The 16111-nt window shown below is 38.6% G+C and overlaps 2 protein-coding genes across 2 annotated transcripts; one reads left to right on the top strand and one right to left on the bottom strand.

Annotated features, from left to right (window-relative positions):
- Positions 1-9180: 9180 nt before the first annotated feature.
- LOC131002378 (uncharacterized) lies at positions 9181-12510 on the bottom strand. The gene is made up of 2 exons (XM_057928879.1): positions 10572-12510; positions 9181-9557 (listed from the first exon to the last, which is right to left on the bottom strand). The coding sequence occupies exon 1, from the start codon at positions 12284-12286 to the stop codon at positions 10607-10609; it is 1680 nt and encodes a 559-aa protein (XP_057784862.1). The 5' UTR covers positions 12287-12510; the 3' UTR covers positions 9181-9557; positions 10572-10606.
- Positions 12511-14326: 1816 nt separating this feature from the next.
- LOC131002345 (uncharacterized) lies at positions 14327-15544 on the top strand. Its single transcript, XM_057928836.1, has one exon. The coding sequence runs from the start codon at positions 14327-14329 to the stop codon at positions 15542-15544; it is 1218 nt and encodes a 405-aa protein (XP_057784819.1).
- Positions 15545-16111: the final 567 nt, after the last annotated feature.

Raw genomic sequence — 16111 nt, forward strand, 5'->3', positions numbered from 1 at the left:
TATTCTTCCTTGTGGAGAATAAGTTTGGGGGGATGTGGCTGTGTGGGCACTCTATCTTTACTGTTTTGTTTCTTTTTAGTTTGTCTTAGTAGTTTTGAGTCTTGTTTTTGTCTGTTGCTCTGTGTTGATGCCTTGGTGAAGAGATGAGATGTGTATGAATTGGTTGGATAACTGGCCTATGATGATTTCTGTTTTAAAATGGTAAAACTGCATGTGTTTGTGTCGACATTGTTGAGATTGGGCATGATTGATAAATGATAAGCATGGTCTTTAATGTGTTCGCAATCAATGAAATAAGCTGTGAGTTTTGAGCCTTGACTGTCACTATTTTCCACAGTCTTATTTCTGTTTCTTGAGTGATTGTTCAAGCATGCTTGTTTCTCGCTAGAACTTGTCTTGGTTTCTCCCTCGAGGTCACATAGTGTGCTTAATAACTGTGAGATGATAGAAGGCCATCTTTGCTAGCCCATATATCCCATACTTGTCCTTTTACTCTATATGATCCTAGTTTCGCCCCTTTGAGCTTTTATTATCCATTTTATTTGGTTTAGCCGTGGGTGGGAACTTGGAATTTGTTGCTATGGGAATGTTGGTTTGTGGAGGTGTGTGATCATGGTTTGTGAACTTCGTCTTTGATTGGAAAAATCCTAGTATCCTACAAGTCTTAAAAATAAAAAAAAAAAAAAAAAAAAAAGAAGAAAAGAAAAGAAAAAGAAAAGAGTGAAAAAAAAAATTGAAAAATGGGTACATAGGACACATTAGAAGGTCATATTGTCATGGGAGATGATTGTTGTGTTGTGGTGAATTATATATTGAAAATTTGGTTTTATGAAAGGTGAAGGATAGAATTGAGTAAGAATGATATAAGGTTGGTGATGATGTTACTTTGATTTGCATCTTTGAGTCACTTAGCCAAACATATCCTACCTTACCAAAGAGCCTACATTACAACCTTCAATAAAGACCTTTTTGATCGTGGTTATAGGAGCACACATTTAGTGATGGAGAGGTGAGACGATTGACAAGCTTATGGATGAGTGCATGTTTAGCTTGAACTGAGCGTATACACGTCCTTTCTGATTGATACACTTGAGAGTTGAGAGTTCGTATTTTCTTTATCTTTTTGGTGAGGATTGCGAGTCGTTGAAGACCATAATTTGAAGTTTGTCATGAGTGTCATTTCTTGATGATAGGAGACACAAATGCATGCTGTTGTTTTTGTTGATAAATCTGAAGCCACAAGGTTATCCACTTTTCTCTGCGCTCTTGTCGATTCAACTGTGGTTCATCTTTGTTTTTGTCCGAGGACGGACAATGGTTTAAGTTTGGGGGGTTGTTCTACATGCATTTTTCATCTCCTTTAGCGCGTTTATTCATAGTATTTGGGCGTTTTCATTGAAGTTCTTGAGTGTCTTTGGTTTGATTTGTTAAATTTGTGTGGAATAGACTACTCGTCCGTGCTCGTGTTGTTTTTACAGGTTTTGGACTCGATTTGTGAAGTTTTGGATGAAGCGTAGTGGAATACGCGAAGTGACGAGTCCATAGGCATGAACGGGGCAAGAATCGGGCATCGGATGAGCAAGAACGGGCGCCGGGGCGTCCGTGTGTCGGAAGACACGCGCCCGTGCGCGAGGACGGCGCCGGGAAGTCGCGCGGTCCGGGCATGCGGCCGCATGCCACGGCCGCGCGAAGATGCAGAAGTCGCTGGAAGACCGCGCGGTCCAGACACGCGGCCGCGCGAGGCGCCCGCGCGAGCTCGCGCGGGTCAGCCATGCGGCCGCGCGACATACCCGCGCGAGGAAGGCAGGAAGTCTGGGGAGCTCACGCGGTCTGGGGGCGCGGCCGCGCGAGGAGGCCGCGCGAGCTCGCGCGGTCCAGCCATGCGGCCGCGCGACCATGCCCGCGCGAGGCGCCGAGTCAGCCCAAGTTTTCCGATTTTTCACCAAAAGCGCGTTTTTGGAGTATTTTAGAGCTCAGACGACCTAGGGCACATAAATACCATCTTTTAGCTTATCCCAGACATCTTTTATCATATTCTGACTTTTCCTGAGAGCTGTGAGACACGGAGCAAGAGCAAGATTGAAGAATCTCGACTTCTCTACGGTTTTTCATAGTTTTATGTTTATTAGTTTTATTGAGATTGTGATTGTTAGTCATATGTCTATGTGTGGCTAAATCCCTTTTCCCAGGGTTTAGGGAGTAAACATGATTCGAATTTCTGACTGTTGATTTAATTAATTGAGATTTATATTCTTTTCTATGTTCTTGTTTTAATTGCTTGCTTTATTGCTTGATCACCAATTTAGCATTACCATAGGTTTTAATTTGAGATCGGGAGATGATAATTATAACCTGAACTAAGAACATAGAACACATTTATTTTAATTCTAAAGGGAATTAATAATTGTGAAGGCGTTAATCCTAGGAACTTTTAGGAGTTACATGTTAGAAGTGTGATCCGGGGACGGTAGCCTTGCATGTAATCAACGATTTGTATGCCACGGGAGTGGGTATGAATTAACTTTGAGATTGCCTTAGGAATTATCTCATTAATTGAATCATACGTGTTAGTTAGGAGAATCTGTTGAAACCTCTGCCTTGGGAAACTTTCTTTCTTCTGTTACTACGTGATTCTTACAGCTTGATTTCTTTTCAGTATTCCTTTATTTCAATTTAAATTTGTTTTCAAGTATCAAACCTTTACAATTCGGTTTTCCAGATAGAGTAAAGTGATTACGATTAGGCATTGATAACAATTAGTCCCTGTGGATTCGACCTTGTCACTGCTATACTCAATTGCACCCGTACACTTGCGGCGTGTAAATAAAATAGCGAACAGTGCCAATTTCATTTGCCGATGATTTTGGTAACAGCTTTAGATTCGGTGGTGGTGGCAGGGGGGAGGCGGCGGCCGGTGGTGGTGGCAGGGGGGAAGCGGCAGCCGGTTGGGGAGGGGAATTAGGGTTTGAGATTGGGGGTTTTGTGAAAGATGATGATGATGTGGAATTTTTTTTTCTTTTTTTTTCTTTTTTTTATGCCACATGTCATCATATGCTTAGGTGTCAATTTCCGGCTGACACGGCATCAATTTCGGCTGCCACCATGTCATTTCCGGCGCCAGCGTAAAAAAAAACCGATCGCCGGACAAATTTGAGACAAAAACTAAAGGTTAGGTATTTAAAAGAAGAAAAATAAAAAAAGGTGCAAAAACCAATTCCGTGTAAACGTTAGGAATTTACAGGCAATTACCCATTTATTTAATTAATTAATTTATCATGAAAAAATAAGAGAGTAAAAATATTTAAATAAATTCTCACTTTAAAGGTTCTCCTTTTTCCTCATTTATAATTTTATTTATCATTTTTCATTCACTTCAAAAATAAAAAATATTATCATTTATTTTTAATGTTATAATATTATCTTTCTTCTTAAAATTAAAAGTAAGAATGAGAAAGGGTGAAATGTAAATAATAATTGTTACTTTTATTGGATGTTTGATTCAATAATGAAAATAAATCACTAATAAGAAATTCTCTTTCTTTTGTTTCTCCTTTGTTGTCCAGGGCAACAAATCGGATGATTGAGTTATCCTCAATTAAGAATAATTATTAATTCATTACTTCAATTAAACAATAAATAATGTATTTAATTAATTGAATTATTTTCCAAACTCTTAAAAAGCCCAATCAAATATGGGCTTAAATTGATTAATTTCATTGAATTCTTAATTTATTAATCAAAATGACAAAATGGATCTAGAAGTAGTGGATTGAGAGTGATGTAAAATTTGAACTAATAATCTCTTGCAAATTTTTAGTGTCTAAGCTTTGCAGCTTAAATTATGACTATTCGACCTAAAGAACGAGTGTTTGAATGAATTGAGTCCAACTAATTTTTGGAATAACAAATATTTTTGGTAGAAAGTTAAATATTGTGCAAAACTAACAAAAGAAAATAAATTTGGAATATTGTTGCGTAGTTAAGCGTATTCTTGTCTGTTGCCAGTTGCCACTATAATACATACTATAAATAAACTAGTTGTGTTTGATTGTTTCTACATAATAATATACATGATTATACTTATTTAATTAAAAATGGTAAATTCTTATCTAATTAAAATTTCGATCAAAATATTTAGATATTTTTATCTTTCAAAATTTATATTAATCCAGAGTTTTTAAAACTTTTATTTGCTTTCTATAATTCGTATTTCATAATATATTGTTTGGAGAGTCTATTGGTTAATTCAACATAAACTTTAGTCCACTTCAAAATTTATTCCGAATTTCAATTTTGCTCAAATCAAAACCGACATGATGAAATTAAAACTAACATTTATATTATATACAAAGATTTCATTGAAATATACACAATACTAATATAAGTTAATATAGTATATCAATTTATAATATTTTTATATTTAATGAATATATAATTTAATTTTAAAATTTTGTATTTCTATAAAACAAATATAACCTACCAACAATTATCATAAAATAGATAAGCAATTATTATGGCACTTAATTAATTTTTACGCATTAAATGGAGAAATTAACTGAGAAAATTATGCCAATAACCTATTAAACTTTCCAACTAAAATAATACTCCTAAGTTTTTTTGGCCAAAAGAAATGTAGGAATTACGGTTACAGTTTAAATGAGAAAACAATTTTGTTATCATTCTACTTTTATACAAATAAAATTGAATTCCAAATTCAACATATAATCAAAAAAATTAATATTTGTTAGGTTCGGAGGATCTCGAATAGGTGTATGGGGGGAATATACCTATGGGCTATTTTTCTTTTCCTCAAAGTGAGTGATCTCCAGATAGAGATCAAAACGAAACTTTACACGCAAACAGTGACGCCTGTTAACTGAAAACAGTTTAGACCAAACAGGGTTGACGACTGATACTGAAAACTATTCAGTAAGGAGTTGTCAGCTAAGTTACTGGAACTTAACTGATGCACGTAAGGGCTTCTGTCGAGTTTGCTAAAACAGAGATGATAACACTCTTCCTGACTATCAGAAGATAGATCAGTCAGACTGATATCGCAGCGGAAATTAAACTTAGTTTCGCAATAGCCTTGGTTGAGCACGTTGTTGGTTTTAGGTTTCTCTTTGCAATTATTCAGTATTCAGTTTATCAATTGAAACAACACAAGTAGGAAAGTAAAACTGAAAGCTATAAACAACACAGAGACTTTTACGTGGTTCGGAAAAACTCTTTCCTACATCCACGGTCGGTTGATCAGACCAACAATCCACTCCGCAAGTGCTTAACAGGTGCACTGCAAACCAAACCGTGTGCTTGCCGAGTGCACACAACCGTACCACTGAAGAAACCACTTCTTCAGTACCCACACTTCACTCGTGTTGGATTTCTCTTGCTTAGCACAACCCGCGCTAAGACTCTCAGAGTCAGAGTACCTTTCTGAACTCCGAATCACTCAAACACTCTAATCTTTCTTCCTGAAAGGATGTTTGAACGGGTGCCAACTATACTGCAAAGAACAAAGTTCTTTGGAGCAAGTTTGACCTTGGCTTTTGGGTAAACAGAGGTTTGCCTAAGGTCTAAGAGAATGTATGTAATCAGCAGTGACTGATTTTGGCTTTGGAATTCTCTTCTTCAATTCAAGCTTTGGGGAGGTTAAGCTTTAGGCTGAGTAGCAATTTTGGCAGAGCTTCAGCCTATGTCGTTGAATCGGTGAAGATTGAAGTGATCCTCGAGCGCTATTTGTAGGAGAACTCTTGAATAGATCCGTTGGCGTAAAACGTCCTTAAGATTTCTTCCGTTGGAGAGCAATTTGAATTTGGGTTGAGGCTTCAATCTTCGAGGTTCCTTGTTTGGTGGAAACGGCTCTCTTGAGGGACAGAAGATGTGACGTCTCTGATAAAGTAGCCACCAAATAGGAATGACCTCTGCAGAGATAAGGAGATCCTGAGATCTCTGCATTTAATGCGGCTGTACTTTTGTGAGTACGTGGCTTCCTTTGAACGTTGGAAGTTCAGTCCGAGGAAGAATGTTTAACTGATACTTGACTTTAGTATCAGTCCGTAGAGTCCACGCGGCACGCATTAAGTAATCAGTTCCAAACTGATTCTTCAATTGATACTTCAGTTGGTATCTTAAGTCTTCAGTCTTTCGTCCTTCAGTCTTCAGTCTTCAGAACCGCAAGCTAAACTAGAAACGAACTCTAACACTTGAGTTCAAAACTGTTCTAGTATATTACAATTAAGACCTATGAATTTTGGTATCATCAAAACAAGGATTAGGATATTCCACAAGGTTCCCAACAATTAGGGCTGTCAAACCTAGCGGGCCGGGCTGGCCCGGCCCAACCCGACGGGTCTAGGTAATTTTTTGGGCCGGGTCGGGCCGGCCCAAAATTTCAACGGGCCGCCGGGCGGGCCGGGCCAAAACGGGCCAAATTCTTATAAGTAAAATTTTAACTTATTATATTTTCAATAATCGCGTATTCACGTTTCCATCTTGAATATTGATAAATGATAAACAAGTTTAAAACGCATTCATATTTAAAACAAAATGCTTTTGAAAAGCAAAAAGGTGAATCATCATTCATCACCTATTCACGTTTAAATCAATAAATTTTACTTTTCTTGTTCATCTTTATTCTTTAGGTTGATAACTAAATTAGAAATTATTTTAATATTAAGTACTATAATATTAAATGACTAAGTGATGATTTAAATCCTAATTTTGATTGCAGACGACTTGGACAAACTTTTTTTGGACTTGGACTCTTGGAGGAATAATGATTAATGAATTTAAAACAACCTATAACTAACGGGCCAATTTAGGCCCAAAAGCCCAGTGGGCTTTTTGGCCCACTGGCCGCGTGGCCCGGCGGGCCGCGTGGGTCGGGCTTGGGAGGCCCGGTTTTTTTTGGGCCTTGGAAATCCTAGCCTAGCCCGCCCAAAACTACGGGCGGGCCGGGCTAATTTCGGCCCATTTTGGCAGCTCTACCAACAATATTATATTTGCAGATTTATAATTATTATAATGTATACATATAGAAGGAAATTAACATAATTACCCAAATTATATTAAAATTAGATACACATAATTTGACTAATTCATTTTAATATACACCTCATGTATATATTATAACTAAAAGGGTTAATAGTGTTTTATGTCCCAAATTTTCAGCGTTTTCCACAAAATGCCCCGAACTTTTATTTTCTTCTAAAAAACCCCAAACTTTCAGTTTTTTCCATAAAATGTCCCGCTATGCAAAATTCGGCGATAAAAAGAAGAATTATCTCGCCGAAAGAATTATTTTGGGGAACGTCTTTATTAGAAAACCATATTAGGAACCACCATTGTTGAAAAACGCTGAAAGTTCGAGATTTTTTTATCATCTTTCCATCATCGATTTTGTATAGCGGGACATTTTATGGAAAAAATTAAAAATTCAGTCTTTTAGGAGAAAATGAAAGTTCGGAACATTTTGTAGAAAACACTGAAAGTTCGGGACATAAAACACTATTAACCCTAATTAAAATATATACCATCATAAGATGCATGCTAATTTTATATTTAAATTAATTACTTTTAAATAAAGAAATAGTATATAGTAGATGTTTACATAAACTATCAAGATTTTAAAAGAAAATTTATTGAGACATTTAATTAAGTTGGTTAATTAATTTAAATCAAATTAATTACACACACACACATATATATATATATATATATATATATGTATATATATATATATTATAATTACTAATTAAATTAATTATTATTAATGATGATATGGTAAAGTTTTAGTCATCAATTTTTTAATAATTGATTTAACTTATATAGGTATAGATGCGCATAAACCGCGAAAATATTTGCTCCAAACATTATTTCATACAATATAGTACTATATCGCTTATACTTGTAAAATAAATAAATAAATAAATAATAAAACAAATTGTTTGTTCAACTCACTTACGGTCACATTTAAACATATACTCACTCCGTCTCTTAAAAACATGTGGCCACGTGCCCACGTGAATGGCACAAATTTTAAGTAATAGTATTAAATAAAAATACTCCCTCCCTCCCGTAAAGATTGAACAATTTCTTTTGACAAGAGTTTTAAGGAGTTACTCCCTCCCTCCATAATAAATATTAAAAGGGCATGAATTATTATTTTTAAAATAATAGAAGATGTGTATAAAGGAGTCTCACCAAAGTTGCATTATTAATCAATCAATTAATAAATGATGTATGAGATGTGTTTTTTGTAAATATTATGGGGGGACTGTAGGGCTATCGATCGGTTCGGGTTCGGTTACCCGAACCCGAAATTGTCATATTTCACTAACCGTTCCCGAACCGTTTTAAGTGTTCGGTTACCCAATAACCGCTTCGGTTACCCGATTCGATTATTTGGGTATCCGAAATACCCATTTAAAAAATTAAAATTCAAATAATTTGCTAGATAGAGGATTTGAACCTTAGTCTCTAGAAAATACACAAAGCAACTCATCCACTAGCCTAAAGTTTATTCTTAAACTTTAAACATATCATAATTTTATTTTAGCTAACACTCGATTTTTAAATAAAAAATAAATTAATTAATGAATTAATAATTAAAATATATATAATATATATATTAAATAATTTATTAAATAATTTTCGGTTATTTCGGTTAACCCGTTTCGGTTATTGGGTTAACCGATACCCGAAATTTTTCTAAAAATATTACCCGAAACCGAACCGATACCCAAAAAATTCGGTTATTGGATACCCAAATCCAGAAATTTCGGTTCGGTTAACGAATTATCCAAAACCCGATAACCAATTAGAGAGCCCTGGGGGGAGTATATCATGAGCGAAAAAAAAATTCACTTTACTGAGCAAATATATCAAAAGAATATATTCTCAATAAACAAGGTGAAGCATTTATTAAGATTCATTTATTCCTTCAATAACAAATAAAAAAAGAAGTGAAGTCCACCTTTCCCCTACATCTACGCCGCAGCTTCCTCCCCTCGTGATGAATTTAATTCCCTTTACCACATCCCAATAAAAGAAGAAAAAATCCGACATCTCATATTTTATTTTATCAATAATGCATAGTTTGGGATCATCACATACAAGTGAGACACAATGACATACGAGATCAATATATGAAATTAAATGAAATACTACAAGATTAAATACACGTGAAAAAAGAAATGTACATTAACAAACGAAGTAACAAAGGAATTACAGAGCTGAAAAGTGAAAACAATTGAAAACAACACACTCTGCTTCACTCAAATACACATATCAAATAAATAAAATGATATTTTAGGGAGTAAAAGGAAAAAAAAAAATCAAAACAAGGATACTCCTAATAACCGCATCCATGCCATAGTCAAATAAAATTAGAAACAACCCCCTTCTTCATTTTTTTTTCTTTTTTTTTCCTTCCAAATTTTCAATTTCTTCCATATATTACAGTATACAACTACCATCAGTTAAGCTTTGAGGCGTACCGCGATTTCAGTTTGTTGCAGAAGGAGGCCTTCTTCGACTCCGACTCCATCATCAATCTGCAGGAATGAAGAAACAGAAGCAAAAGCAGCAATGAATCACAGTGATGAGAGTGTTACAAAAATGGGCTTTTAATCATAGCATTTATATGATGAGAGAGATCAAATGTGTGACACTTATAGTGTAGTATGTCTAGAAATGAGAAGCATCCAACATGACCACCACCACCACCACCACGTCTCAATCATTGTTCGTCGTCTAGAAATCGAGCAAAATCACTACAAACAGTTGGGGATTTGGTTGATCAAGAGGGCCCTCAGCATGGTATTGATACCACATTTTTGGCTGGCCCAATTTACAAGTATCATGTGAACTTACTCCTTTTACTTTCCATGGATTCAATGCTTATGATGACCAACCACTTTCTTGACAGTTTTAAATGAAGCAATACCCGGCATCTATTCTAGGATGTAAACTAAATTAATTAATACTACAACACAGGGAAAAAAACAGTGACATCTACTAAATTCTTGAGTTTGAAAATGTCCAAGAAATGGATAATGGGGGAATCCTATGTCAACCTCAGATTAATTTATCACAAGGATCACAGCTCAAGATCTTGTTTTTGCTTCAATTTAATACTTTCCCAATTCTTTATTCAAGTTGGATCTTAATTCTTTGATCATTCCAAATTTCCAATCTACCTACCTATTTAACAATCATAAGCTACAAATTTACTAAAAACTACAAACAAACAATGAATAATACCCTTAACAAAAAAAACTAAGCAAGAACATAAAAACCAATAAAAAATTACTAGATTTATGATGAAGTATCATTAATCATTATACCTTTCAATAGCTTAGAAACGGTTAGATTTCTTGATTCATTCCAATCTACCTACCTATTTTAAAAATCATAAGCTCCAAATTTACAACAAACAATCAAATCAAGTTCACAACTCAACCAAAAATTAAGCAAGAACACAACACACAAAAAGACCAACCAAAAATTACTCGAAACAAAAACAAGATTCATGAAGAAGCATAGTTAACCATTAATAAAAATTATACCTTTCAATGGATTAAAAACGGTTAGATTTCTTGATTCATTCCCGCCACGCCCTAGTCAGAATGCTGGTTAGCCTATTCGCAGAGAGTCTCTGCAGAGCCTTCTTCGCCCCGGGCACGTCCAGCTCCGCCAGCCTCTGCACGTGCCCGTGAGCACCCGCAGCCACGAGCCTCCTCCGGCACCCCTGGCTTCCCCCGGCCATGAGCGCCGCCACTACCGCCACCGGGAATTTCTTGGAAACCACCTCATTTCTGGGATCCAACATCTGCACCAACCTCATCAAGCTCTTCTCATCCCTCACAAACTCCTTCTTGTTCGAATTCACCGTCAGCAGCGATAGCAGCGCCTTCGCCCCGACCTCCTGCATCCCGTCAGGCTTCAAGGACTCCATCAATTTCACCAGAGATCCCATACATCCGGCGATTGCCCTCTTGTTGCCGTCGCTGATCGCCAAATTCGCGAGCAACGAGGCGGAGATGTGCTGCAGCATCACATTGCCGTGCTTCACGAGCTCCGCAATCTGTAGAATGAACGCCGTCGATCCGGATAGCATTCTGTAGCCGGAATCCGAGACGGATAACGAGTAAATTGCGCGTAAAACGTGCTCCATTGTTTCAGAGCTCGAGCAATCGCAGAATAACTGCAGCAGCCTCTGCAATCCTTTCTCCTGCAACAAAAGCCCTCGGAATTTCTCATCCGTTGACGCGAGAATTGATATGCAATTAGCAACTTTCCCCTGCGTCGATGGAGTGCCGGAAACGAGCAATTGCATTAGAATAGGGATTGCGCCTTCTTCTGCTAGGGCAATGCGGATATCTTCAACGCAGGAAACATTCCTAATTGCGCCGGCTGCGTGTGATTGAGCTGTGACGGAGCCCGATTTGCACAATTCGATGAGAATCGCAACGCCGCCGTAGGCAGAAACCGCCCACGCGTTGTCGGGGTCATCGGTGATGAATTCAACCGCCATGGCGGCGCTTTCCTTCATCGGCATTGTGCCGCACTCAATTAATCGGAGCAGAGGACCCAAAGCCCCTTCCTCGAACACGCACTTCCGCGGCGAATCGCCGGCGGAGACAATCAGCGAGACGGCGACCACGGCGAGCTCTCGAATCGAGAAATGAGCGTTCGGATCGAGGAGAGAGACCAGGCAGCTCATGTTCCCTTCCTTCGCGACGACGGCGGCGGACTTGTCGTCGTCGGAGAGGAGTTGAATCAGCGAATCGAGCGCCTTCCGCTTGAACTCGATCCCGCCGATCTGGAGCCTGGTGAAGAGGTCTCTGACGAAGAAGGCGAGGTCCTCCTTGGGGGAGGCGGCGTCGGGGCGGGAGAGGACGATGGCGGTGGACTGGTGGAGGACGCCGGAGCGGAGGAGTAGCTCGAGGTCGTTAATTTGGCGGGAGAGCCACCCAGCGGCCATGTCGAGGTCGGACTGCATGAGGAGCTTCCCGCCGGAGAAGGAGGGGTCGGAGCAGCGGTGGGAGAGGGTTTCGGCGCGGCGGAGGGTGGAGAGGAGGGCGGGGAGGAGGGTGAGGAGGAGGGGGTTGTCGGACCAGTGGGGGGAGTCGGAGATCTCGGCGAGGAGGGATTTGGCGGCGGCGAGCTTGGGGCGGATGATTTGCCAGCGGGAGGCGAAGGAGGAGACCGCGAGGGCGGCGGGGAGGAGGCGGTCGAGGAGGAGAGTGATGGCGCGGAGGGTCTCGTCGGCGGGGGGCATTTGAGATTTGAGGGGTTAGGGTTTTTCGCTTTTGTGGGAAAAAAGGGGGGGATTTTGGCGGTGGCAGCGGCGTGGGAGGTGGCGGAGTGAGTGTGAAAAGAAGGGAATGGCGTAGAGTGGTAAAAAAGGAGGGAAGAGAATTGATTGATTGTTTCATGCGAAGTTGGCCCCACTTTCTTTAAACCCTACTCACATTATATTATATCATATCTTTAAAGCTGAGTGCTTCAGACTCTGGAAAAGTTGTTATAATCCTCTATTTATTTAGATATTTGATCTAATTTAGATGTTGAATTGTAATCTCTCCGTCTTGGCTTTTGGTATCCAATTGAGAACGGCACGAGTTTTTTTAATAAAGTGATTGATGTGTTGTGAGTGGAATAAGGGTCTCATATTTTATGTGAGAGTTAAAATAATTAAAGTAGAGTAAGGGCCCCACCTATTTTTACTAAAAATAGAAGTGGATACCAAAATGTGGGACGACCAAAAAAGAAAAGTTGGATACTAAAAACTGGGACGGAGGGAGTATTTATATTTGTTTGGATATTTGGTATAGTTTATAATAGCATGATTGTTATATGATTTTCAAGCGTAATACGTGTATTTTTGTATCTCTAAAGATATATATAGTGTATGCATTGACTTAACAGTAGAGTGATTAATGTTTAAATTTAAAAGTTTTTGGGTTGAATTTGTTTTAATATGATCTTTAAATTTATTTATTTATTTTATAAAAGACTAAAAATATATACAGTATACATATAGAGAGGAATAAAGAATTATGTGCTACTTTCCATATGAAGTGTATGCAAATTGTCTCTTCTTCCATCAATAAGTTAAAAGGCTTTTGAGTTATTTAAAGATTAGTTGAGTATGTTTTCATTCTTTTGATAATACAATTTTGAAAATGAAAAATATGCTATTTCCCTATTGTGATTTGTGAGTATGTTTTTGTCTAATAATATGTAGTATCTCTTATTGGGCCCAGTACAATAAAAGCTTAATGAATAAACACACCAGTATCTTTATATATATATATATATGGACGGGCTATAGTAAAAACAACTCTTAAAATAAAAATTACAAATTAATAAAAATGTATGAATTTTATGTAAAACACGTATGAATTCATTGTATAAATGTATGAATTGCGAAAAATAATTTTTTTGCTACCTATAGAATTCGAACGCAGGACCATGAATTCATCCAATAAGGTGATAAATCAACTGTAGACCTTGATGATTTAAGAGCTGAAAATTGTTCATATTTTATACAATAAAATGTGTTTTTATTATAGCCCTCCCCTATATATATATATATATATATATATATATAGAGAGAGAGAGAGAGAGAGTATCTAAGGGCTGAAATGAGAGTATGAAGTGTCAACTTTGAATCACACATTTTATCCAAATATCTCATAAAAAATATGACATGTGGTAGATAGTTTCCAAGTTCTTCCAAGACAAAATACTACAATGTAAAAATATACTCCCCCGTCTCATGAATCTTGACACGTATTTCTTTTTGGTCGTCCCACGAATCTTGACACGTTTCTAAATATAGTATCTTCTATCTCCTACTTTATCATGCACTTTATTACCTTCTCTCTCCAACTTTATCGCTTTCTCTCTCCTAATTTATCACTTTTATACTTTATTATCTACACACTTAGAGCACCTCCAGCGCGCGAGGCGAAGGAGGCGTCGATCCGCGTCGCTGGAGAGGCGCCCGCGCTGGAGACCCGGCCAGATGCGATGCGAAGCCGAGGCGAGGCAGAGACCCGAGGCGAAGGCGAGAGCTATCTGGCGCGTCCGGCGGACGCGCCCATTTTTTTAAAAAAAATCGAAATTCGTTTTTTTTTTAAATGACCGTTTGATAATTTTTTTTATTTTTTTTTTAAATGACCGTTGGGGCCAACGACTGAATCAACATTTTTTATTTTTATTTTTTTCCCCTTTATCTATATATATCACAACTTAATTCCATTCATTTCATTATCTAAAAATCATCTCCACATCAAAAAATTATCTACAAAAAATGTCTTCCTCCTTATCAAGCCACGAGGACGAGCGACGTGCTGAAGAATTTTTCAATCTTGTGCAAGAATTTGACCAAATTGTTCAAGATATTGGTGATCCAGATGAGCAACCTCGTCGTCGGCGACGAAGAGTGGCAAAGAAGGCCTACATTCGTCGGGACCGTGAAGCCGGCGCTCTACGTTTGCACGCGGATTACTTTGATGAAAATCCGGTCTACCCCGACAACATCTTCCGCCGCCGATTTTGGATGCGTCGTGCGTTGTTTTTGCGTATCGTTAATGCCGTCGCATCCGATCCATACTTTCAACAACGCACGGATGCACTTGGGAGACCCGACTTCACGCCATTGCAAAAATGCACTGTCGATGTTCGTATGCTAGCTAACGGTGGGGCAGCGGACCAATACGACGAATATCTCCGGATTGCAGAGTCCACCTCGTTGGAGTGCTTGCGCAGATTCAGTCGAGCCATTATTCAACTCTTCGGCGCGAAATACTTGAGGATGCCGACTTCCGCTGACTGCCAACGGCTTCTAGCAATGCACGAAGCGAAGCACAGCTTCCCGGGAATGCTAGGGAGCCTTGATTGCATGCATTGGCCATGGAAAAATTGTCCAACGGCATGGCAAGGCGCATACACTCGCGGCGATCAGGGGGAACCGACCATCATCCTCGAAGCCGTCGCATCGCAAGATCTATGGATCTGGCATGCTTTTTTTGGGACTCATGGTTCGAACAACGACATCAACGTGCTCAACAACTCGACGTTGTTCAACGATCAGCTGCAAGGAATGAGGGTGCCAGTCACATATCAAGTCGACAACGCCTACTACACAAGTGGGTACTACTTGACTGACGGCATCTATCCCAATTGGCTTGTATTCGTGAAGAGTCCTACACATCCTACGGATCCGAAGGGGAAGAGGTTCAAAGTGATGCAGGAAGCGCCTCGCAAGGATATTGAACGAGCATTCGGCGTCCTTCAAGCTCGTTGGGCAATCGTCAAAGGCCCATCGCGTCTTTGGAGTAAGGAGGCGATGAGCGACATCATGTTCACGTGCATCATTTTGCACAACATGATCATCGAAGATGAAGGCGAGCACGCAACACAGTGGGAAGAAGACGCCGACGAAGCTTCAAGTAGTGCCGCATCTCAACCTCGTGCCGGTGCTCCGCCGAATTTTCGTGCATTTGTTGCACAACAAGCATCCATGTGAGACGCGGAGATGCATGCTCGCCTCACTTTGGACTTGAAGGAGCACATTTGGTCTCGTTTTGGTCCGATTGAGCCCTAGAAAATTGTTCTAATTTTTATTTTTTTTATTGTATTTAAATTATATATTTAAATTATTGTAATGTAGAATTTTAATTTTAATAAAATATGAATTTTAAAAATAAAAGTGTAGAAATGTGAATTTTGTGGAAATGGAGATCTAAGCACCCACCTAAAACACAATGCATTGGAGAGGGGTGTGTCTTAGGTGGGGACCACTTCTAAGACACCCCTCTAAGACACTTGCATTGGAAGTGCTCTTAAAACACCAATCTACAACTCCTTAATTTTCGTGTCGAAACTAAACGTGTCAAGATTCGTGGGACGGAAAGGGTATCTCATATTTTTATGAAGCGACTCAAATCAATAACTATCACGAATCTAGTGTCAAGACAAAGAAAATGAAAATGAATCTATAAATAAGTTTGATAGAAAAAGAAACTGCTTATGAATCAATAACTTTAATTTAATATATCTCACTCCTAAACTTGGATTATGCTTTGGGATTTAC

This window comes from Salvia miltiorrhiza, unplaced genomic scaffold (genome assembly GCF_028751815.1).
Source record: "Salvia miltiorrhiza cultivar Shanhuang (shh) unplaced genomic scaffold, IMPLAD_Smil_shh fragScaff_scaffold_112_2, whole genome shotgun sequence".
Classification (NCBI taxonomy): domain Eukaryota; kingdom Viridiplantae; phylum Streptophyta; class Magnoliopsida; order Lamiales; family Lamiaceae; genus Salvia; species Salvia miltiorrhiza.